Here is a 26,582-nt window from a genome sequence, read left to right as displayed (position 1 = left end):
ACTAGGGCTTTGTTGGCCTAGTTGCACGTTAACTTTTGCAGTGATTATGGTAGATTTTTGTAATAAGATGGAGTTCCCAACTGTAGTGAGAGGATATTGATGCAGCCATATTTACTTCCTTTTAAACAATGTCAGTTGCCTGTCAGTCCTGCTGATCGATTTGACTGCAGTAAAATGAAACCAGTTTGCAGCTAAACTTATCTAATCTGACAAACGCCTGTTCTGCATATGCTTGTTCATGGTCTACGGCTAAAAGTATAATGTCATTTACACACAATGAGACTTTCGGGCATTTCGATTATTTCCAACGTGTTTGTTCTAATTTCCGATCGTTTTCTGTTCGATTTTCCATAGAGGTGAATGGAAAAACTCTTGGAAATCTATTGGAAATCAGATATGCTGGAAATAATTGATCTGACAATAAATCTGTTAAAAAAAAAATCACATTGTGTGTACCTAGCATTAGAGGCAGAGTAGCAGCAGGACTGCCAGGCAACTGTTATTATTTAAAAGGAAATATGGCAGCCTCCATATCCTCCTTGCTTCAGTTGTCATTTCAGCCAATTTACCCTCAACCAGCTAAAACTTGTTACCTGTGACTATAATCTAATCGCACAACGCTGGTTCTATTCCTCCTATGGCACATTTCCACTACAAAGTCTGGGAAATTGCTGCATATTGAGTTTTTGTTGTTGTTTTTTTTTTGCAGTCTAATGCAAATTTGCATGCACAAAAATGCATGTAGTGGGGCCCTGTAAGGTTAGTACTTAAATGTCTGCTTCTGCGTTTCCATTTAGAAAAGCAAACAGAAAAATGATCAGTAGTGTCCCAAAAAGTTTTTAATCCATGCACAAACTTAGTAATTTATTTTTAGAGGGTACTATAGATACAGATTAAAGGGATACTGTAGGGGGGTCGGGGGAAAATGAGTTGAACTTACCTGGAGCTTCTAATGGTCCCCCGCAGACATCCTGTGCCCACGCAGCCACTCACTGATGCTCTGGCCCCGCCTCCGGTTCACTTCTGGAATTTCAGACTTTAAAGTCTGAAAACCACTGCGCCTGCATTGCCGTGTCCTGACTCCCGCTGATGGCACCAGGAGCGTACTGCGCAGGCCCAGTATGGTCTGTGTCTGCGCAGTACGCTCCTGGTGACATCAGTGGGATCGAAGACACGGCAACGTAAGCGCAGTGGTTTTCAGACTTTAAAGTCTGAAATTCTAGAAGTGAACTGGAGGCGGGGCCAGAGCATCGGTGAGTGGCTGCGTGGGCACAGGATGTCTGCGGGGGACCATTAGAAGCCCCGGGTAAGTTCAACTCATTTTCCCCCGACCCCCCCCCCCCCCCCCCCCTTACAGTATCCCTTTAAATGGATCTGAACACAAGAACTCTCACTAAAACATCTTTGTAGAGCCTGCTAAATGTCTGAGAGAAGTTTGAAGGTTCATAACAAGCTGCCAATCTATATATCACGTGTTCCCTCAAGCTGCCGATCTACATTATACTGTATTTCATATCACAGTAATATTGTGTATTCCAAAAACTAAAATAAGTGCGCTCTATGCAATATGATGGCAAATAACTATGCAGAATATCTCTTATCTGTAGTAAAAGAACCTACAGTGTATGATATTCGTGGTTTAAAGTGGTTCCGAGATAAACTTTTGCCCACTGCATAATTGTGTTCCTTTTATTTACTTTATACGGCATTCCTCAAGCCAAATACTTTGTGCTTTTGTTTTAATACTCGAATGCCCTATAAACTAAACCAGCCTCGCCCACAGCTTTTCCAGAGAACCTTGGCACTTTGAGCCTTGGTAGCAAGGGCTTATGGGAGCTCAGTCTGGGCAGGAGGAGGTTACTGGCCAGAGATTTCAGAGGCAGAGGGGAGTGAAGTTTTCACAGGCTGAGGGCTGGAGATGCTATCAGCTTGCCTGTGTATAATGTGACAAACAGAACATGGCTGCCTTAATTGTATCACAGGAATACATCATCATAAATTGTTGAAGCTGTTTGCAGCTAGATTTGCTGTGTAAACTATCTAAACTTTAGATAAGATATAGACAAGTTACTTGTTATAGTTTTTCATCTCGGATTCGCTTTAAAGAGGAACTGTAACGTCAAAACGTCCCCTGGGGGGTACTCACCTCGGGTGGGGGAAGCCTCCGGATCCTAATGAGGCTTCCCACGCCGTCCTCCGTCCCTCAGGGGTCTTGCTGCAGCCCTCCGTGCAAAATGACGTCATTATTTACCTTTCCGGCTTCTGCGCAGGCGCTCTGACGGTTGTCGGCTCCGAAGTAGACGGAAATACCCGATCGCCGTCAGGTCTGCTCTACTGCGCAGGCGCAAGTTTCCGGCGCCTGCGCAGTGGAGCGGACCCGACTGAGATCGGGTATTTCCGTCTACTTCGGAGCCGAAAGCAGCCACAGCGCCCCCGCTGGAGCCTGCAAAGGTAAATATTGAATTTACAGTCGGGTCTGTCGCCGGCTGTTCGGAGGGCTGCAGCGAGACCCCCGTGGGACAGAGGACGGCGTGGGAAGCCTCATTAGGATCCGGAGGCTTCCCCCACCCGAGGTGAGTACCCCCCAGGGGAGGTTTCTGATGTTACAGAGTCTCTTTAAGAAAAAATAAACACCCAGGTTTATCTACACAGGCTTTTTACCAGGCAGTAACGACACCACGTGACAACCGCTGACACACAGGTGGTTACAAACCCTTCCAATTGCTGGCATTATAGAGCAGCCAGAAGGTGCACGTTTATGGCGATTGGGTAGCTGAACAGTGTGCGTAATGCACCATCATGCTTTCCGAGTGAAGGAGACTCAGGGCTTTTATTCAATTCACTTTTTCTCCTAAGATTTAATTTTTCATCTTCTGTTTCAATTAACCTTTTCAGCACTCAGTAATTGAAAAGGTACCAAAAAGTAGCTAAAAATGTACTATCAAAATTATTATTTTCTTGTATTTCTTGCTTGCTGGTGGCTTAAAAGGCATTGTGTTGATAAGGTGGAAAAAATATCACCTAGAAGAAAATTTTGTAGCAAAAGTGAATTGAAGAAGGACCTCTGAGTCAGTATGTAGCAGGTGAGTAAGGAAAGTGCTTACAGACGTCAAGGCAAAACTTTAAGTATATTAAATTTAAAAAGGAAGAATGTCTATCATTTTTCTATGAGTGTTCCTGGTGAGATGTTTTTCTTTAACTTTCTTCTCCTTTAGCTTTTGGCACCGAGCAGAACATGTGTACTCAAAAACTGTACAGACGTTACTGGCTGAATATACTTTGTAGCAAATACCTGATATTAATCATTTACCACCAGTGCCCCACTGGATAGTAGATCCGATCTCAGCAGAGGCCTAGTGCTGTATAAAGCTGTGGAGTCTCATTTTCAACTGCTTGCAAGTCCACCAAACTCCACCCCATTCAATCTACCAAAGAACGTCTTTTCCCAAACTTTGATCAAGGGCCTCTTGCTCTAGCAATGCCCTGCTCGCCTGGTGTTAATGAGCTGACAAAGGAGAATTCTTAGTGTTACCCCAGTTTTATGTTGCTTATGGTACATCATGTGATAACAGAGCTCCCTACCCTGTAACACAAACATCAATTAAAAGTGGAAGACTCGAACTCAGTGTCCACTTTGATTCAACAGGCCTTTAAATTTATAACTACCAGATACTACTCACTGCTTGTTTTATAGCTCTTCAAAGTGAACCCGGGTGAGAAATGGAGGCGGCCATGTTTATTTCCTTTCAAACAATACCAGTTGCCTGGCAGCCCTGCTGGTCTATTTAGCTGCAGTAGTGTCTGAATAACACCAGAAACAGGCATGCAAGCTAATCTTGTCATATCGCGCTCGCCTCGGGTTCACTTCAAATCTTTTGAAATTATTACTCTAGGGATTACCCCATAGCAGCCAACCATATGTCATTATGAATGTGGAATAATCAATGCGTGATTAATCTGAATATTTGCTTTGTTGTCATTTTTTTGTCAGTCATGTTTCACTGCTATGGTGATTTATACCAAGATAATGTTTTGCCCATGGATACAAACTTTCTTCTAAATGAGAAGTTAAGATTTTGTAGACAATATGCTAATACAGTTTTTGTAATACTATAGTTTTCATCTCGTTATATATTTTGTCTTCCGGCTGATATATATTTGTTGCTCTTATAAATGCTATAAGATAGCGTATACTATATATACACTGTATATGTATGTATGTATGTTGCTTTTATAAATTGCTCTAATATAGCGTATACTATGTGTGTATACAGAAAAGTATAGCGAGTTGCTTTAAACTTGTTGCCAGTGATTTCTGTGCTTAAACATTGTGTTTGCAAGTGTATAGGTCTTGCCATGTGACAGTCTGCCTGTGTTCTGCTGTCTGTATAGTGAAGACCAGGTCTCAGCAAACATTTCCTAACATTCTATATTTTGGAGTCTCCCAGACCCGACTCACCATGAAGCACATTCACAAATGCATGCCTCACTGCATGTGGAAAACCTGGCATTTGTCTGAGCTGATCTAGTTTGTATGCAATGTGTGTCAATTTCTGGGGGGGGGGGGGGGGGGGGGAGGCGGTTCTTTCTTCTTTTCTATATTTTTATTTGCTTTTTTGTTGTTTATGGTTAAAGTGTAAACACTGTTTTAGAAATAAAACTGTACAGCTTTCAGTGTGACAGGACGAAATTCATCGGTGTATTCGAAGCTTAAATGTTTGGTTGTATGCTATTTTGTGTAAATGTCCTCTTCATCCTGCCCTCAGATTCCTGCTTATATAGCCTCTAAATGAAGTAAGTTACAGTAGTTCATTTCCAGATAGATTGATCCCTAAGTGTCATTAGAGTACTTTGATTACATAAGTAGGTTGCAGTATTTTGGAGGGAGAGAGTACACTGAAGAGTATTTAGGAAACTCTGTGGTGTGTATAAATGTTTTTGTATGTATGTATGTAGGCATACATGAATTGAATGAATTGAATTTTAAGCACACTTGAAGTGGGAGGGGTATGGAGGCTGCCATATTTATTTCATTTTAATACCACTGAGGCAGAGGATCAGCAATTTGAAGATTGATCAAACACAAAATTGAATGTATGGCTAGCATAACTGAGATACTGCAATGGTGATTTTTAGCCACGGAAAATAAAGTTGTTGTTTTTTTGTTTTGTTTTTTAAATCGACCGTTTATGTAAAGTAAAAGGGGATTAAATTACAGATAGAAATGGACACTGTCCATACACTTAAAGCAATTTCAAGTTCTGACCCATTTTTTTCTGTAATTTGCTGCCTCAAAACAAAAGGTATTTGCAATAGCTCAACTTTAAGTGAGCAACTGTGGTTTCCCATGATCCGTAACTCCTGAATATGCTAAGTATCTCTTCATGTCCCTGAAGCCAGGCTCACATTCAGAACCACTGGTGTATAGCAAGCCTAGTGGATTCCTAGTGGTTCTAGGTCACCATGAGCTATCTGGGTATTCCATGGTACTGGTCCAAGCCCTATCCCATAGATCCATATAAATCCCTGCCTTTAGTGATGGTCATGTCTAGGAGAACTTGTGGAGAAGCATGTGATCAGTTTGGTCAGGTGATAGATATTTAAGTCTCTAATTTGCTAATCATGATCATGTGCTAAATCAGGATGTAATCATGGCAAATCTATCAGCTGATCAAACCAATCGCATGCTCCTCTAGGAGTTCTCCTAGACATGTCTATCACTACCTGCAATTCACTGCTGAGGACCAGAATGTCCAAAATACCTTGTCTGCATGTTGGGTTGATGTGGCTCTGTAAAATTTATAAGCTATAGGCTTGCTATACACCAGTAGTTCTGGATGTGAGCCTGACTTCAGGTGCATAAAGAGATAATTTGCATATTCAGAAGTGATGCATCATGGAAAACCACAGTTGATCACTTAAAGGGACCTTGAGCGGTAACCCCACCCCCCCCGGCAAATTTGGATTTACCTGGGGCTTCCTCCAATCGACCAACATCGACATTTATTGGAGGACCATTATAAGGCCAAAATGGCAGTGAAATATTCCAGCATATAAAAGTCACGTGATCTTTTTTTAGTTAGCAAGCTTTCAATCCCAGGGGTTAGAAAATTATCTTTCTCTTCGTTAATGTTATTAAAAAAAAAAATCCACAAGTTGATGCATTGCGTGCTGCTCTTTGGGAGGCAGGGAGTGTTTGTCAGGATTCGATTACAAATAAATGCTCTTGGGTCTGATTGTTTTATAAATTGTCTACATAAAATGATGTTCACTACATTGGTTTATTGTGTTAACTTGCTCTGTAGTATTTGTATGTTGTGTATTTAAAGTGTCCAATGGTGTCTCATTTCAAAAGTATTTTATTGATTGAACAGCACTTATTTTAAACATTTTATACATTATAATTCTTTACTGCAGAATTTGACATTCTTCTGCCATCTATATGTTCTAAATCAACCTCTTAGTAATAGCTCAGTTATCCCAAACAGTCAAGATGCCCAACCTGCTTATTCCAACAAAAAAAATTATCCTCTAATAACAGATAAACAGAATATCTATAAAAATGGTATAGCATATGCACAGAAATTGGTTCAAGGATGTACCCATGGTCTCTCAAAAACCTCAGGGATATGCACTATAGTAATAGAGAATCTTTATTTCTAGACTGATACAATAAGAATAATAATGCTTTCCTGTTTAGCTTGCTGGATGTTTTATTCTGGGATGCATTGGCATTTTCCATGGTATTGTGAAAGTGGAACACACATAATTAGACTAGTAGTTTCAGACACACAACACTTGATTTCCATGCAGTTCTTAAACCTACTCCAGATTAAAGAGAACCCGAGGCGGAATTTGTAACTCTTAATAGGACCCAGAGGCATGTCATGTGCACAATGACATGCCTCTGTGTCCTCCTATTGCCGCTGCTAGTGCCCCCTGCACTGTACTCCTTGGTTGCTGCTTGGCTTCCAATTGGAGGAAGCTAGCAGAGGAGGGGAGCGTCGAGGGGAGCCTGTAATGGAGGCGGCAATGCGCTGGAGCATGATTGACAAGTCTCAGGTAAACAAAGCAGGCCAGCGACAAGCAGATTGTGGCTAGCCTGGCAATATTTTCATGGGGGAGCGCAGATGGCACTAGCAATAGAAGGGCACAGAGGCTTGTCGTTGTGCACATGACATGTCTCCGGATCCTGTTAAGATTTTAAAATTCCACCTCTGGTTCTCTTTAAACACAGTATATGTTTGGTTCTGGTGTTTCTTGTGTAATTATAGGCTTGTTTGTTTAAACTGTAGAATCTAGTAATCAATACAATACAGGTAGGCTCTGACTGTATTAACAATAGTAGACAAGCATTTACAAGTTTACGCATGTTCAGCCCTTGTGGATTTTGTGGTATTTAAATAATCGCTCGGCAATGTTACTTTCTTCAAATAAGTTATTTGTTAAATCATTGGTGCAGTCCTTGTTAAAGAGAATCTGTATTGTTAAAATCGCACAAAAGTAAACATACCAGTGCGTTAGGGGACATCTCCTATTACCCTCTGTCACAATTTCGCAGCTCCTCGTCGCATTAAAAGTGGTTAAAAACAGTTTTAAAAAGTTTGTTTATAAACAAACAAAATGGCCACCAAAACAGGAAGTAGGTTGATGTACAGTATGTCCACACATAGAAAATACATCCATACACAAGCAGGCTGTATACACCCTTCCTTTTGAATCTCAAGAGATCATTTGTGGGTTTCTTTCCCCCTGCAGCTATCTTCCACTAAAGTGTCAGGCTGTTTCTTCCTGCAGAGTGCAGACAGCTCTGCCTGTATGTAATTCCTCAGTATGTGAAAGCCCAGCCAGATCAGAGGAGGATTTATCCAGCTTGTAAAAGATAATCGAGCAGAGAGAAGCTGCACTAATCTAAATAACACACAGCAGTGTGCAGAGAGGGGCCTGGAGGGGGGAGATGCATCACAGAACCACAACACTGAAGAACTTGGCAGCCTTCCAGACACAGGCTGACAAGTCTGACAAGAGAGAGACAAGTTGATTTATTACAGAGATGGTGATAGTAGAACGTGCTGCAGTAAGCCAGAACACATTAGAATAGCTTTTGGAACTTGTAGGATGATAAAAAACAGGATGCAATTTTTGTTACGGAGTCTCTTTAAGCCCAACGGATCCTCTTGTTTTCATGGGTTGGAAGAAAGTCGCATTTCACTCTGAATAGCAAATGTTTTGGGGTTTGTTTTGTGTACAAAATGAGTGCTGAGTGGAGTTCACTTGAAAAAGTATATAAACTATGTAAGTGGCACATAAATTATGATAAATTTATGAGTGAATGGCTAGGAATTTGGATCGTGATAATGATATTCTACTTTGTTTTATCTGTTAGGAGCAGGTAGCAAATACGGCGGAGTTTTTGAAAGACTTCACTGTGCGCTGCACACAGGAAATGGCAATGCGAGAGCAAGATGGCCCAGTACTCAGGGGCGGACCTGGATTCTACAAGGTAGTGAAGACTGGGCCCTCTGGTCACAACATCAGAAGCTGCCCAAACCTAAGAGGTATCCCAATTGGAATGTTAGTACTGGGAAACAAAGTCAAGGCTGTAGGCGAGGTATGGATTCTTCTAGCTACAGTTAATGATTTACTTAATGCAGCTTATGTCATGCAAATACCAAAACAATCATCTCCTCTCAGATGTTCTTGCTGTGCTGTTTGTCCACTGTGCTTGTGCGTGCTGAAAATGAACATTTTTCTAAGACAATTGTAACATTTAATAATCGCTTTCTTCGAGTGATAAGAACACAAGCCTGCTTACCCACTGTGAAAAGCAATGATCATTTATTGGGTTTTAAATTATTTAGCTCTTGAACTGACAAATCATTGGTGCTTTACTTCAAAGTTTGCTTCAGGGTGTAGTGTGTCATGCTATTTCTCGATCCACTCTCAGAATTGCTTTGTTATAAGTTGAATTGTTTCCGACTTAAGCTTGCCATTTATTTGCTTTCTTATCTCTGGCTTTTCTGAATCCAATGTTTCTACAGAAGTTAAACTGTTTGTTTAAAACCTATTGCCCATATATTTTGAAATATGCATTATAGCATGCAGTCATTAGTTTTACAAACTTTTGATGTCCCCAGAAGTGTCAGGATCTCCATGAATGTTGTGGTCTCTCCTCTTGTGCTCTAGGTGGTCAGTGCAGAAGGCACATGGGTCCAGTTGGATAAGAACAGCATGGTAGAGTTCTGTGAGAATGATGAGGGTGAGGCTTGGTCGTTGGCTAGAGATGCTGGTGGCAATCAATACCTTCGTCATGAGGATGGCAAGTATACATTTATACATTATAGTCATTCTGAAGGGAGTTAATTATTGTTTGTATTTATTCACACTGCTTTTTTTCATGGCCACGCATAGTACATTCATAAAGATAATGTTCTATTACCACATTAATATGGATTCTGCCATCTAGCTAAGTATTTGATGAAAACACTCATTGTTGCTTCATCCTAAATCCAAGGAAATCCAGTTACTTACAGTGAAGCTGAACTGGGTGATTAAGTCACCTGGAATTTAACTAAATCACATTCCTCCTGAAGTAAAGTTACAGGGTTTTCCCAAAGTGTCTCCGCCCTTTTCTTATACATTGCAAAGCTGTTATAGTTTACAACCTAATTTACAAAAGACAAGCAAACGGTTAATACTTAATAAATAAAACAATGTGATTATGTGCCAATCATTAAAACTTCTTTTCGATAGAAAATGGTACAAAGACAGCATACTATATGTTCTGGTACTGCCTTACAGAAGATGTGTGTTTATATTTAAGGCTATCAACATGTGTAAAAATGTTAGGATAGGGTTAACACTGTAAAGTTGTGATGCTAAAAACCAGGGCTGTGGAGTCGGAGTCGTGGAGTCGGGCAATTTTGGGTGCCTGGAGTCGGAGTCGGGAAAAAATGCACCGACTCCGACTCCTAATGAATTTGTAACTGTAATTAAAATAAAAAATATGATAAAATGTTCTATTTCTCAGATAATAGTCATTAAAAATAATGTATATATACAGTATATATACAGTAATAGCTGTGCTTAGTCCACAAAAATGAAATAAACCAATCAAAATTAGTTACTTGTGCTGCTTCAATAAAGCAGTCCCCGTATTTTTAAGGTCAGATATACATATCTGATTGTGACTGTATATATGATGTGTACACAGGAATCTCTTATATATACTAAATAACATCTATGCTGTAAGAATAAAGCCTGATGTGTAGCTGTGTCACTAATAGAGATGGTTTTTTAAATTGTGAGAGTGGGACTTCTGGCCATAGGGCTACGGTGGGCGCGACTGATATTGGAGATTTTGAGGAAACGCGGGCCAGATGGGCTTTGGATTGTCTGGCAGCGGAAAACTCAGGATTAATCTCCTTAGATGATGTTAAGCCCATCCGTGCCCGGAACCCAGATTTCTACCCTCTAGCCAGCAGGACCCACCATGTAGAGACCTTTCAGGAGCTGGTGGAGAGGGACCTGGTTGAGCTGGAGGGGACCCGCAGCCCTGGGAACTCCAATCTGTCATATCGCGAGCGACAGGCCCTCCAGAGCCTTAAGAGTAATTCTAATATTGTTATTCGAAATGCTGACAAAGGGGGGGCCGTTGTCGTTCTCGATAGTGACAGCTATAAAATGGAGGCTCTAAGACAATTGGAGGACCCCACGGTTTATCAAAAACTTAGGGGAGACCCTATGAGAGGCTTCCAGACGGAGCTCTTTGAACTTTTGTCCTTTGGGCGTGATTTAGGGGTTCTTGATCAGAAACTTTTTGACTATTTGGCTGTGACCCACCCGGTCACCCCGATCTTCCACCACCTTCCCAAAATCCACAGGCCGGGCGTTCCCCCGGAGGGCAGGCCCATTGTGGCTGGTATTGGCTCTCTGGGGGAGCGCCTGGGCGAGTGGATTGACTCTCTGTTGCAGCCACTCGTGATGAGGCTCCCAGGTTACATCAAGGATACAAAGCATCTACTTGCTAGTTTGGAGGGACTCTCTTGGAAAGACCACTTTGTTTGGTTGACAATCGATGTCAAAGCTTTGTATTCTTGCATACCTCATGACCTGGCCATTCAGGCTATCGAGTACCACCTGAAGAAATATTCTGCATATTCTGAGGATTTGAGAATTTTCATATGTTTGGCCGTCGGGTACCTCCTGTCCCGCAACTATTTCTCGTTTCATGGTGGCTTCTACCTCCAGAGGTGTGGCGCCTCCATGGGGGCGAAGTTTTCTCCGTCTCTCGCCAACCTTTATATGGGCTGGTGGGAGGAGTGCCACATCTTTGGGGGTGGGGGTCACAGTCTGGGGGATGTTGCGTGGTACGGGAGGTACATTGACGACCTTCTACTGATGTGGAGAGGTAACCCTGAAGATATCCCCTCATTTATGGGAGAGTTGAACTCCAACACCTTGAATCTACAGTTCACCTCCAATTGGGGGTTGGACTCTATAGATTTTTTAGATGTTACCTTGGTAGGGGACTCTCATGAGGGGAGGATACACTCTAAGACCTACAGAAAGCCATGTAGTGGGAACACAACCCTCCGAGCTACTAGCTGCCACCCGAAACATACCATACGAGGAGTCCCAGTGGGTGAGTTTACCAGGGCCCGCCGCAACTGTTCGAGGGGGGCTTGGCTTGAGGAGGAGTTTGCCACAGTAGGGACCAGATTGAGGGAAAGGGGGTACCCCAACTGGATGATCAACAGAGCGCGGGTCAGGGCTAATTCTAAAAGTAGGGATTTTCTGCTCAAAAATGCTGATGACTCAGAAGGGAACTCTGGGATTTCCAAACCCACCTTTGTTACAACATACAGTGAAGAATTTAACAAGATTGTGTCCATTCTCAAAAAATATCTCCCAGTTTTGGAAGGTGATGAAGACCTGCGCTGTGTTTTACAGCAGGGAGTACGCTTCGCAAGTAGGCGTGCTCCAACTCTGGCCCAATCTTTGTCTCCTAGCCTGTATGAGTCCCAAACTAGGTCTTCTACCTGGTTAAATCTGTTGGGATCATACAGGTGTGGAGTGAGAACGTGTCATTATTGCAGGGTTCATACCCGCACTCGGGTTGCCACGTCTACTTCGAACGGACGCAGTTTCCCCATTAGGCAATTTATCAACTGCGGTACGCCGAATGTGGTGTATCTTATCACTTGTGGGGCCTGTGCCCTACAGTATGTGGGATGCACCACAAGACCATTACGCGCTAGAATAGGGGAACATTATTGCGGTCCGGCCTGGCTTAGTGCCAACGTTTCCAATGTGGCGAAACACTTTCGCCAGGTTCACCAAGGTGACATGTCCTCTTTCTCCTTTCATGCTTTAGAAAAGGTTTTGCCTGCACAGAGAGGGGGGGATACAACCAAACGGCTTATGAGCCGGGAGGCTTTATGGATTTTTAGATTAGGTACGAGACTCCCTCAGGGCCTGAATTCCCGTTGGGATCTGGCGCTTCTAACTTAAATTTTGCTCTCTCTGCACACACTGCTCCTCGATGGTTTTAATTGTACAATTTACAATTTCTATATATTTTTATAGGTTTTATTATATTATTCTTCTAACGTACATTTTGATGTTAGACCAGATTGGTATTGTTGTACGTTATGCCTGTGGGCCTCCTGTCCTAATCCTATTTCCAACTATGCACTAGGTAGTAATGCTTATTCTAGTGTTCTTCAGGTTTTGTATTCCATCTGTACATATCCCTTCCTGTGTGTGGGGATAGGGGTGTTTCCCTGGGCTTGGTCCGGGAGCCACCCACTCCACCAGAGGAGGGTATATAGGAGGCCTTTGTACCATTTGCACTCTAGCTATGAATAAGGACCAGTAGGTCCGAAACATGTCAGCTGGTGTTATGTGTTGACCCTTTTGGATACGTCCATAAATAAAGACAAAGGATCTTAGGAGCATCGTGCGGACCTTCTTCGTTTTCTGAGTTTTGTATGAGATTGGCAATCCTGGTCTGGCACTGCCCTACCGGGGGTGAGCGGTTTCCACCTTCCTTTCAAAATTCCTAAGCGTTGGCAGTTAAGAGACGAATTTCATGTTACATACTTTTAATCAACAAAATTGTAATATGCAAATTAGAGGAGTCGGGGTCGTGGAGTCGGAGTCGGTGGAATCCTAAACTGAGGAGTCGGAGTCGGTGGATTTTTGGACCGACTCCACAGCCCTGCTAAAAACAGCAACAATTTTTAACAAAGTCAAAAGCCAATATTGGATGGCTGAGAGTGATATTCATGCCATTAGGCACCATTCACACTACACCACTCATGCACAAATGTGATTTCGTTGTACAGACCTGGCAATTGTTGACGCTGAGTGGGACTCCTTCCTAGCTGTAATCTTGGGTAAAGTAAGACTTTAGATAATCTGTAGTTTCATTGCAGTTTGTATCCTCCTTGTGGTGGTTTCACCTCTGTTCCATTCCTCGATCGCTATTTTATTGGAACAGGGAGTGTGGGAAATCTCATCGTGTTCAGTGAAAATTGCATAGCAAATAGTATATTTTCCCATATGACTAAAAATACATTTTATTGCAGTTTTCTTACTGGCAGCATTCTCCTTCAGTTCTTAGTGATCATTTCTGGTACTGCAAGTTAAGACAAATAAGCCTGAAAATACCAAAGCAGGCAATAAATATATTAAACCCTTTTTCACCATACCTATCTCTAATATGAACTCCTTTGGGTGAAAGGGAATGTGAAGTGAGAGGAATTCAGAGTCTGTTGTCTTCATTACTTTTAAACAATCCCTCTTGTTTGGCTGTTGTGCAGAACTTTTGGCTTTTGTTTGTTTGAGTCACAAATGTGCAACAAGCATGCAGCCAGTGACATCTGTCCCAGAGTCTAAGCATCTGATCTGCATGCTCGTTCTAGGCCAGTGACTTAAAGTATAAAAGGCGGAGCATCAGCACAGCAAAGTAAGATTGGCACCTTCAATATAACTCTCACTTTAAATTCCCTTAAAGTTTTAATTTTGTTAATCTGATAATAATCCGAGCTTTTGTATAGCGCTTTTCTCATGTCGAACTCAAAGCACTCGAGCTGCAGCCACTGGGACGCGCTCAAGAGGCCCCCCTGCAGTGTTAGGGAGTCTTGCCTTGAACTCCTAACTGAATAGGTACTGACCCTAGCCAGGATTCGAACCCTGGTCACCCATGTCAAAGTTGGTGCCCTTCACCAGTACACTATCCACCTGAACTTGTTATCCGAGCTGCACTTTCACGGGCCTGACAGTCTGTCCTGCTGTTTACATTTAAACTTGTTTTGATATAAACTCCTTAATTCTTTTCATTTCACAGAGCAAGCCTTGGATCATGGATCTCAGACGCCACCTCCCAGCCCATTTTCCATTCAGATTTTCCGTCGTGTTCCTAGTGGAAACCTTGTACCAGGATTTGACTATGGTCTTGGAAATAATAAAGGTGTGATTTTTATTTTTTTCTTTGACTAGTACATGTCCTTTATAACATGTATTTGTAACATGTTAGTATGGTTGCATTGTATTGATGGCTTTACTCTTGCCACTCTAGATACATAAACAAGGCACAGTTCCTAAAACTCTGCCTAGAGTAGTTTGTGATCCAGTGTAATGTATTTGTGGTAGAACCTGTTCTGTAATGTCCTGCTGTCCAACTCTCTACACATTAGTGAAAGGGATTTTATCATGGACCATGCATCGAGTCACTAAGGGTGTCCATAGATATTAGAAGACAGTCATGCCCATGCCCTCAGCTCAACACTGCAACATCAACAATAATAAACATGAACACTTGGCAGAAAAGATAGATCTAGACATGAAGGGAGTATGAGTACAAACGGCAGACATAAGAACACACACACAGCTCATGTCTTGAGGAAGCCATGATCAGAACAGACTTTATCATTTGTTTCTTTGATCACTTTCCTGAGACTGGACATTGAAGTTGTGGCTAACTGAAGATGTTTAGCAACTGCAATGGCTTTCGGTACCTTACATCTGAAGGCGCCTGTTACCTGTAAAATTGGCATTATATTAAAGGACAATTATTGCAAAATGAAATGGGGGGGGGGGGGGGGGGGGGTCTGAAGTAAAATTTAAAATGCATACAAATTAAATGTACATTTTCCAGAGTAAAATGCACCTTAAATAACGTTTTCTGTGTTGCTGTCATTTAGGTATTAAAAACAGATGTTGGATTAGTCCATCTCCTCATGCAGAATTCTCAGTATTACCTTTATTTTTGCAAAAGCACTCCCTGGAAAAGATCTGTGCGAAGATTTCAGTCAGCCTCCCATGCATCTGTTTTGGCAGTTGGACTGAGCAACTGTTATTCTGTAGGGGCTTTTTATAAATAAAGAAATAACTGAGAACTCCCAATGAGGAAATGGACCAGTCCACAACCTGACAGACCTGTCAGATTTTCATTACTTACTGTGACCGCCACATTGTAAAAAGTAATTTATAGTGCATATTATTCTGGGAAAAAAATGTTTGTATGAATGTTTTTTTACAGTTTTCAATTTTTGGCAATAGCTGTCCTTTTAATGTAGATGCTTATGAATGTATCATTGGTTTAGGAATTTAAGGTGATCTTTGCATAACCTCGGACTTAATAGGACTCAACATAAATTTATGAAACAAGATGTTTTGCTTGTCGTGCATGCGGTTTCAAATTACAATGTATTTTACTTGATTAAAGGACTCGAAGATGAGGAATGCACTGCTCCACAAATCATTTACAGTAGAGTCTCAATTATGCGGTGCTAATGGGGATTGGCTTATGCTGGAGAAGGGTGCTTTCTGGTTGTTGTATGGTCTAAGCACTGATACTCTGCTACAATTCTGCCGGCACTCATATCTATTTGTAAAAGACAACCTCTGGATATGATGCTGAGCACTCTTCTTCTATCATCCATGGCGAGGCCTGTTCTGACTGGAAACTGTCCTGTTAGGCAGCAGCAGCATCTTGGCCACTATGCTGAAGTTTCAGGGTGTTGGCAATCTTCTTATAACCTAAGTCAGTGTTTCTGAAACCTGTCCTCGTGACTCCCGAACGGTGCATTTTTTGCAGGAAACCTCACTCTATGCACAGGTGGGGAAATGAGTGTCTCCGCTGCACAGGTGAAGTAATTGCTGTCTCAGCTACATGTAATCCACCTGAGGTTGCTTGCAAAACATGCATCATTGGGGAGTCACAAGGACAGGTTTGAGAAACACTGGCGTAGGCCATCTTTATGTAAAGCAACAATCCCATGTTTTAAGATCCTCAGAGTTCTCTGCCATGAGGTGCCATGTTGAATTTCCAGTGACCACTATGAAAACGTGTGACAATGAGAACACCAGTTGTTCCCCTGTACACCTGAGACCTTGTAACACTGAGTGTTATGACCCCGGGGAGGGAAAATGTCTAACTGGGCAGAATCTGGATATTCATCCCTTAGGGGAGTACTGACTTTTGTTGCCAGTGGTTTAGACATTAATGGCTGTATGTGGTTAGATTTGATAGGACAGCAAATTTACACTGTTATACAAGACAGACTACTTTACATTGTATCAAAGTGTCATCTTCAGTGTTGTCCCATAAAAAGATAAGATCATAAATGTGAGCAGTGTACTCCCTTTTGTGAGACACTGTTGCTTCTGTCCTGTATGCCATACAGTGTATAGCGTAGCTACTATAGTCCTGTATTGCAAACATGGCTTATCTACTGACTGATTGTAATTGCAGTTAGCTGACTATTAAATGGATTTTTCAACTTGTGTAGCTATGAACTTTGAAAGGATTATATGTGTTTTTTTAAGACATGTATAGAAAAGTTATTCCCGTTGAATGTCCAAACCAATGAGATTCAAAAGTTTTACTTTAACCACTTGCCGACCGCGCACTCATAACACGCGTCGGCAAAGTGGTAGCTGCAGGACCAGCGACGCACATCTGCGTCGCCGGCTGCAGGCTAATTAATCAGGCGGGGGGCTCCGTGAATAGCCTGCGGGCTGCCGATCGCGGCTCGCAGGCTAAATGTAAACACAAGCGGAAATAATCCGCTTTGTTTACATTCTTACAACACTGCTAACAGTAGCAGCGTTGTACTAGATCAGCGATCCCCGGCCAATCAGTGGCCGGGGATCGCTGTCACATGACAGGCAGGAGCCTGTTAGAGGCTGCACAGGACAGATCCGTTCCTGTGCAGCCTCCGATCTCCGGGGCAGGGAGGGAGAGGGGGAATCCTGCCGTGGAAGGGGCTTTGAGGTGCCCCCCCCCCCCCCCCCCGCCACCCACACGCATGCAGGGGCGATCAGATCCTCCCCCAGCACATCATCCCCCTAGTGGGGAAAAAAGGGGGCGATCTGGTCGCTCTGCCTATTATTTGATCTGTGCTGGGGGCTGTAGAGCCCACCCAGCACAGATCTTCTAAATCAGCGCTGGTCCTTAAGGGGGGGTGGGGGGTAAAGGCTGAGTCCTGAAGTAGTTAAACTGATACTTGTTTTACTTGGTGCTAGTTAGTTTTTGGTAATTGTAAAATTAAAATCCGTACTCAAAAAAATAAACTAACAGCAGAGAACTGGGCACCCAGTAACTTCCTAAAGTTGGCCATACACTAGTCTATTTACTATCAGGTCGATGAACAGATAGATCCCTCTCTGATCGAATCTGATCAGAGAGGGATCGTATGGCTGCCTTTACTGCAAACAGATTGTAAATCGATTTCAGCCTGAAACCAATCACAATCTGTGGAGCTGCCGCCGCCCCCACTACATACGTTACCTGGTCCGAGTCCCCGCTGTCACCGCTGCTTCTTCTCCACTCCGGGCTCCAGCTTCACTGAACTTCCTGTCCGGGGAAGTGTAAACAGTAGATGGCGCTCTACTGTTTAAACTTCCTGCTGGGACAGAAAGTGAAGCCTGCTGGACTCTGAGCCCAGCGGAGAAGGAGCAGCGGTGACGGCGGGGACACGCGTTGGCGGAACATGTAATGTATTGCCGCTGTATTCCGTCGGTCGTCGGGCATTCGATCGCCGCTGTCGACGCACTCACGACCCAACGGCGATCGAGCGAAATGTTCCACACGGACGGATCGACGGGAATCGATGGGAACGAACGATTTCGGTCGGAAATCGATCGTTCAATGTTTGTGCAACGATTTCACAGCAGATTCGATCACAGTGATCGAATCTGCTGTATATCTGCAGGAAAATCGTTAGGTGTATGGGCCCCTTAAGACTTTATCACTGATCCATATGAGGATAATACATTAAAGGACACCTGAAGAGAGAGGGATATGGAGGCTGCCTTATTTACTTCCTTTAAGCAATACTAGTTGCCTGGCTATCATGCTGATCCTCTGCCTCTAATACTTTTATCCATAGACCCTGAACAAGCATGCAGCAGAGCAGGTGTTACTGACATTGTCAGATCTGACAAGATTAGCTGCATGTTTGCTTCTGGTGTGATTCACACTACTGCAGCCAAATAGACCAGCAGGACTGGACTGCCAGGCAACTGGTATTGTTTAAAAGGAAAGAAATATGGCAGCCTCCATATCCCACTCACTTTAGGTGTCCCTTTAAGATGCAGACAACTAACAGCAGTGGGGTGCAGCTTAATAATGTCTGAAACCCTCATGGAACTGCCATGATTCAGTTGATGTTTCTTCTGTGGTTTTCTCACAGAAGTCCTATTTTTTTATTTTTTTATTTAACGAACATGTACTTCAAATGATTTCTTTCATTAATTCAAACATCAGATCTTTTCACATATTTTATTTATATTTTTTCCTCAAACTGAAATATATAGAGAGCTTCACTTTTGTTTTAGCAGCCTCATTCCCCAGATATCCTTCCTGCCTTGTTGATTCCTTCTCTGTCAGCAGCTGTAGACTGCACAGTACAATACCCCTTCCCTTCTGTCTTTACTGCAGTGTTATCGCAGCCACGCCTGGATACAGACATTTGTGATTTTTCTATAATCATTTCCAAGCTGTCCAATGTATGCAAGTCCTTCAGTCCCGACTTTGGCCCTGCCCTGCTCAGCTCTGGCCACAGCGCTGTCTGTCTGCCCAGCACATGCCCCTTCTGCCATGAATCATTTGGATGGCTTGCGCATGAGCGATGAGGATGACCAGAAATGGCATGTGCAGCACAGCGTGCCACCAGTTACATTATGTGTCAAATGCGGGTCATGGGTATTTTTACAATTTAATCCAAGATGGCACCCCCATGACACAGACAATACTGTACATTCTGTAGCACTGTCCACCTAGGCTAGGATGGTAATTCAAATCTGTAGAACATTGCAGCATTGAGTTAACTTGCTAAGGCCTCAATTCACTAAGCTTTATCAAACACTTTGTCGAACGTTTGATAATTTACCTCATGGGTAAAATCAATCTTCTATAATAAAATGCCTGTGTCTCTGCGTCTGTGTTGTTTTGCCCGTGTGTGTGTCCCAAAGTGGCAGTGCGCATGTGCAGATTTGTTAGGGCGCACACCCCTGCAGCAACCTGCCCAGCAGCAACATTCCCAGCTCTGCGCACTGCATCCCTGTTACCCTAGCAACAACAGGGACGCAGTGTGCAGAGCTGGGAATGTTGCTGCTGCGGCGGGTTTTTGCCCGCCCACGGCACGCACGCGCGCGGGGCAGAGTGGTGACAGACCTAGCCCATTTTTAAACGGGCTAAGGTCACTAGTATATCTGTAACACCTTAGTGAGTTCAAAATTAGGTTTTACTCATGAGGTAAATTATCAAATGTTAAAGAGACACTGAAGCGACAAAAAATATGATATAATGAATTGGTTGTGTACTATGAATAATTACTAGAAGATTAGCAGCAAAGAAAATATTCTCATATTTTTATTTTCAGGTATATAGTGTTTTTTCTAACATTGCATCATTCTCTAATATGTGCAGATTACACAACACTCAGCATTCAAAATGATTATTTCAGAGCAGTCTGTGAACTAATGACCTCTCCTCTGGCAGAGAAAAAGTAAATAGTTAACTAACAGTTGAGATAATACAATTTGGGTAAAGAGGCGCCCTGGTTGAGATAAAAGCGTCTAAAAACAGCTTTTATCTCAACCAGGGCGCCTCTTTACCCAAATTGTGCTTAGTTCACCCCCACACACTCAGTGTTTGAGGGGTGGTGACAGATCACCTGTGGGTCCACCACAGTGGATACCTGTCCCTGTTTTTCCAAGGAGAGCGACCACATCCAGGTCCCAGCTGGGACAACCCCGAGTGGAGTCGGGTTCATGGTCTCCACCTGCTTCTTACGGTCGGTTGCCCTTTGCAACCCCCCTTTGTGAGTAGTATTCCTTTTAATTCCATTCTTCATTGTATACAGACATATTACACTATTGGGCTCCCGTTTTTGTCTCCTATATTTTTTTCTCTGCAAGGTGCCGAGACACCCCCACTGCATTCCAGTTGAGATAATAAGTCAGAAAACAGCCCTCTCCACGACTTTGAAAGTCGTAGAGTTTAATGGCTTTTTTGTATAGAGATAACAACTGGAGTTTCTTAACTCTTCCTGTACTGGAAACAATTAGACTGATGTATCTGATCTTAATGTTTTATTTCTTAGCTGTACTACACATACAAATCATAATATCATAATTTATTTTTCGCTTCAGTGTCTCTTTAAAGTGTTCGATAAAGCTTAGTGAATTGAGGCCTAAGTGTTGAAAGGGTATTTTATACATAAGGTGAGAAAAACCTCTGAGGAAAGTATAGTAAATCAATGTCTGTGTGTACTGCTAGCAAAAATGCCTGGCTGTGTACTGGAAGATCATGGCTATCTGTCCTCGCTCCTGCTCAGGCCCACTTGTCTTCTTGGAAACTGGAGCTTTAGTGGAGATTTATCTGTAGCCTCTTAACTCATCACTCAAATGTCCACAGTGAGTCTGGAGCTCTAGCGGCGAGTATGAAGCTGCCAGGAAAATAATAGCTATTTAAGCCTATTCTTTTTACGGATTCAAAACATTTTTTTCTTTTTATTCAGTATTATTTAGTATTCATAGAGCAATTTTGTGTAATTGCAAAGTTTTATACCCAGACTTTGCTGCTTCCAAGTGCTTTCTTTCACAGACAAATATTCATTTCTAGGAGCTTGCATACAATTTAAATTTTTGAATTGTATCAAATTTTAAAATCTAGTTCATGTCAGTCTGCCTGCAACATTTATGACCGCTTTGTGAAGGCTTCAGTGGCATTTTCAAAAGAATGTCAAGTAGTGCTTTTGAGCCTTCAATTCACAAAGCTTTTAAATGAAGTGTGCTTTTTCTAATGTTTGCTAATGTGAAGTGTAATATAGGAACCAACCCCACCAAGTTGTTCTAAACCACAGTAATATGCATTTTGGTGAGGGGGCTGCTGTTGTGACTGTGCTGCATGTTACAATATGTCTGCTTTGATGTTTGTCTTGATCTTACTAATCATTTGGTTAGAGCCAGTGTAGAAGTATTGGATTTTATTTGTTGTTCAAAGTAGCATGTGCTGACTTACTCATAACTCATTTATTAATAGGTTTTAGTTTTGATTGTTTTGCCCATTGCAGGTGATCAGCTGAGTGCCATACTGAATTCTATTCAGTCACGGCCCAGTTTACCAGCTCCTTCCATCTTTGACCAAGCTGCAAAACTTCCCTGTACCCTAGTCCACAGCCCATTTGTGTTCGGACAGTCCCCCTCCTTCCAGCAGCCTCAACCTCCGCTTCAGAGTAAGTCTGTCCCTCTCACTCGCTCCATCCATCTATTCTGTCTGAAGCAATCTAGGCTATTGCTTCAGAAACCTCCATATCTATGCATGCCTTTTTTCTTCTTCTTAGAAATCTTAATTTATTTTAGTAGTTATTATTCTGGGTGGGCAAGTAGTATATCATAAATTGGATTTGTTTTTAAATCCCAGGTTTAGTGATTTGTTTTGGCAGTGCAGTAAGCAGTTTATTAGTTTTTTTTTATTTTTTTTATTGCTTCAGCCTTTTTTTCCTTTGCCTAAAATACTTAAATCTGTGACCGCCTCCGGTACTACAAAATTTCACAGAACTAAAATATCTGACCCTTTGAGCTATTTTGGGTCAGTCTACATTTAGTTTTAAGCATATACCCCATCTTAGTGGCATTTTAAGATGCACAAAATTAAATACAGCGTATAGACAAGGGGTGTTTACGCATGGTTAGTTGGCAAACATCTAGTGTGTATAATTTTTTTTATTTTTTTTTACCTAGAACTGAGCAGTGCATGTTTTTGCTTGCCCATATGCATGCCTATAAATTTGTTTGCATGTACATCAGCTTGTGCTACATACTTCATTATGTATCATTTAACATGCTGATTTTGCATTCCTGTGCTTCATTAATAAGACAGTCTATTCCAGTAATGAATGAGGAGTACATTCATTGTCTGGTTTGGTTATATATATATATTTTTTAGTACAGCCGTATGGTTCTTTGTAATTGACTAAACCAGCTTTTGGTAATCAAATTAACTGGGTTCGTTAAGGTTTTGCTTGAATCCCTGACGACACCCGGTACTGATGGATAAATGCTCCCTAGTAACCAGTTCTTCATAGAAACCAGCAATAACCTGCATGATGGTAGGAATGGTCAATGAGATGTAAATAAATCCACAGTGATGCAAATGATTGTGCAAGTTTTATGCAGCTTGAAAACTGATCAATAAAAAGCTGTTGTTTGGTTAATTTTTAAGCTCCCTAAATTAGAATAAACATTTGCATCAACTTTGAAATATTTGCACCATTCAGACCATTCGCACATGATGGTAACTTCATAAGCATCTCAAATACAACTGCTTTCTGTTAGCAATTTTGAATACAGAATGTCATCTTTATTTTGCATATGTTACTGTGTATTATATATGGGTAACATATGAAGAAAGGTAAGATATTAGTAAAATTAAACAGATCTAGATGAAAGAGAATTTGGTTTATTTATAGTTTGCCTACACTTCATGCTCTAATTACTAGAATAAAATGTACTGAGGAAACCTAAATACAGTTCTGCTGAGATTAGCTATGTGCAGATGTAACTAGGATGCTTTGTAAGCCTAGAAGGGTCTTGTTTTACTGCCGTGTAGTAAAGCTAAGATGGCTTCATTGCGAACTGAGCCTAGTTGTCATCTGCCAGATTTGGACACTTGGCTTCTGTGACATCAATTCACTGCTATAGAAAAGTGAGCCTAGTTGTCATCTGCCAGATCTGGACACTTGGCTTTTGTGACATCTATTCACTGCTATAGTAAAGTGAGACTTTTATACTTGCAAAACTTTACCAGTCAAACAGGTATACAGTAGTTTAAAGAATTAAACCATTTGTAATATTGGTACTTATCCGTTAGCCGGGCGCATCCGGCAGGTGGCGCTGTTGTATCGAATTTCAATGCGCTGGGTTGTATCTAATTCCATTCATACTTCAACGTAGTACTGTGTGAATGGAAGCGCCGCAGGTGGCGCTAATTACATTGATACATTGATAACAATACAGTGTTAATGGCAAGGAATACATTGTATTTGAAGTGGCCGGCACTGGCACTTAATGGAATTCAAATGAAGGCGGCGGCAATGTAACAGATGAAGCCGCCGCCTTCGTCTGTTCTTCTTCTCCCCCTTTGCCCTCTCTCAACTATACAACCCTGCCAGCTGGGGGGGGGCACACCTGTCCCCCCCACAGTCGTTCGTCGCAAGGAAACAAGCAGGATTCCCTGCCGCGACGAACGATTCTGGGGGGAGACGCATGTCCCCGCAGGCTGCCAGCATTGTAGAAGCGAGAGGAGGGCAAAGGGGGAGGAGAAGAACAGAGGAAGGCGGCGGCTTCATCTGTTACATTGCCGCCGCCTTCATTTGAATTCCATGTAAAAGTGCCAGCCACTTCAAATACAATGTATTCCTTGCCATTAACACTGTATTGTTATCAACGTATCAATGTAATTAGCGCCACCTGCAGCGCTTCCATTTACACAGTACTACGTTGAAGTATGAATGGAATTAGATACAACCCAGCGCATCGAAATTCGCTACAACAGCGCCACCTGCCGGATGCGCCCGGCTAACGGATAAGTACCGTAATATTTCATAAGCTCCTTTTTTATTATTTTAAGTGTTTAAAACAATTTAGTATAAGAAACACTGATTTTTGTTGTTGCTTTTTTATTGCTGTCAATGTAAATGTTATATTGATCTATAGCAAGCAAACTGACTATTTCATTCTCCAAGTGTACCTTTCCTTAGCAGCTAGAACTCCTCTGAGTTGTTGTGGGTAACTGATATTTGTTTCTTGCCGTTACTGCCATTCTTTGCTTCCTGCCCAGGTTGTAATGGTTGACAAAGCATAAGTTATGAACACTATATTGTGCACACTGAAAGGCCAGAAAGACTCTCTCCCAGTGGTGGAAGGATGTTGAGGATATAGTGGAAATGAGGTCTAAAGAAAAGTCTTAAATGGGCTTAAAGTTTAAGCTAGCAAATGGTCATTTGAATTTAGTTTCAGCACTTTCCACAGACAATCAAAGCCTGTAGATGCTGATTAATCAGCTGCTAGCTAAATTCCAGGTGCTGGGAATTTGCGGGTATATGAATATACAGCTAACAAGTGGAAGCATAACTGCAACAGGCTATACATTAAAGAGGTACCGGTATATCTACCATTCCAAGGGTCAGCTGAGGCCGCTATGCAGTAGAATTTTGTTATAGTAAGCTCTGATATAGTAAACCTCCTGGCTATAGTAAACTCAGTCCCTAAGTCCTGACCATGCACCTTTATGAATGTACAATGTGTGATGCATCATATTATACTTATATCCTATTATACTTCTGATATAATAAACTACTTGGCCAGGACTTTTGGAGTTTACTATGAAAGGATTATGCTATATCAGAGTCTGAGTGAGGGATGGTAGTCCAAAGCAGTACCGCAGGGGGTTTTGTTTTTCTGGCCACCAAGTTGTATGTATTGCGCAGAAATTATCTTTATCTAAGACCTTAAGGACAAACTTCACTTGCATACAGTCATTTTAGATGAGTGCTTTTTGCTGATCTGTTTGCCAAACAAGCACTACAGATGGTAGAACATTGCTATATGCTACCGGTTGATGCATGCTTTGTAATGTGCCTTGCATTGCTAAAATCTCTGCTGCTTCTGTACAACTGTTTTCAACTGTAGACCCCACTCCATGCAGCGCTGCTACTTGTGAGCCTGTTAGCAAAAGTAAACCTCGTCCTACATCTGCTTTTTCTCAGCTTTCTAACAAACCAAAGGGTGGGTATGCATGCTTTTCATCCCATAATTTTTCCTCCTGTTACATTAATTATACGATCATATTACCTTCATGCTAATTACTTTGTAGCTATGAGCAGCATAACTCTGAAACTATAGGTGGACTGATCTGTGCCATCATCCTCATGTGACATCCACATCTTAGCTGTGAACTTAATGCTGCTGAATTATCTATTCAGATTAGTCTCCTTTTAATGAGAAAAATGAGTACATAAATAGGCCTCAATGCACTAAGCAGTTTAGACTATTCTACAGATTGTTTTTAGTCTGATGGTTTGGTGTAATGCTTTAAACCTGTTTTTAGACCTGGTCTTACATTCAGGGAATGCAAACAAGGAGTAATTACGCCCACTTTTTCTGACACATTAGACCAGCTGCTTTCTGTAGGTAAAGTAATTATGTGAGGCATTTTAGACTTGAGGATGGAACCTTTTGAATTAATTATGCAGGAGTTTAATTGTATGCAGAGGAGAGCTCATCATAGGAGAAGGATGTCGGTCATAGCTACTCGTCTGTGCATTGCATCTTTTGATCATTTCCCCTGCTTTATCGACCTAATTACCAAATGTTTTAGACCAGGTCTAAAAACAGGACTAAAACATTTGGTAATAGTGAATTCCCCTTTGATGCAACTGACCAAACCCTCAGTAGACTAAAAACCATCAGTAGACTAGTCTAAACTGCTTAGTGAATTGAGGCCATGGTGTATTTCATTTTTTTATATCCTACTTGGTGCTAAAAAAAAAAGAATATATTTTTATTTTAACAAACATGAAATGTATCAAAAATGCTTCATCTCCACATTCTAGTTTAATCAGCAGTTTAAAGGACAACTATCAAAGTTAGCTAAAATTGTAAATGCCACATTATATTTCTAGTAATTATTAGCAAATAGCAATAGAAAGGAGTTTTTCATCTTTTCATTTCTTTATGTGAAGAAAATATGAGATTAACAGAGAACAGTTTTCTTTGTGGGCATTACTATGGAGGACTGTGTTAATCGCGGAAAAATCACTTCCCCAAAATGCAAGCGGTAATCGCTGGTGTTTTGCGGTTTTAGGTGTGAACGGAGCCTTACTGACTGTAATCTTGTGACTGAAATGTATTCAGAAAGGCAGAAGTACAGCATCAAAATAGTGTGTAAATAACTCATAAGCTACAGCTCTGTGTGCTGTATCTTCTGTACAGTTCTAAAGTAAACGGTCAAGATTACAGACAGGAAGAGCTCATTCTGAATGGTGAGTGTAAGCATCCAAGAA

General features: G+C 41.8%; 1 protein-coding gene across 19 annotated transcripts in view; it reads left to right on the top strand.

Annotated features, from left to right (window-relative positions):
* Positions 1-26,582, top strand: part of MYCBP2 (MYC binding protein 2) — a 304,231-nt gene that overhangs the window by 222,878 nt on the left and 54,771 nt on the right. For 11 of the 19 annotated variants that reach the window (XM_068267870.1, XM_068267869.1, XM_068267866.1 and 8 more), the window contains 5 exons: positions 8,387-8,611; positions 9,187-9,319; positions 14,354-14,476; positions 21,591-21,752; positions 25,210-25,305. In XM_068267870.1, coding sequence (XP_068123971.1) covers positions 8,387-8,611; positions 9,187-9,319; positions 14,354-14,476; positions 21,591-21,752; positions 25,210-25,305 — 739 coding nt within the window. The remainder of the gene's footprint in view (positions 1-8,386; positions 8,612-9,186; positions 9,320-14,353; positions 14,477-21,590; positions 21,753-25,209; positions 25,306-26,582) is intronic. The other 8 variants (XM_068267883.1, XM_068267880.1, XM_068267878.1 and 5 more) reach the window with 4 other exon arrangements.

This window comes from Hyperolius riggenbachi, chromosome 2 (assembly GCF_040937935.1).
Source record: "Hyperolius riggenbachi isolate aHypRig1 chromosome 2, aHypRig1.pri, whole genome shotgun sequence".
NCBI lineage: Eukaryota > Metazoa > Chordata > Amphibia > Anura > Hyperoliidae > Hyperolius > Hyperolius riggenbachi.
This window is presented reverse-complemented; position numbering and strand designations above follow the sequence as displayed.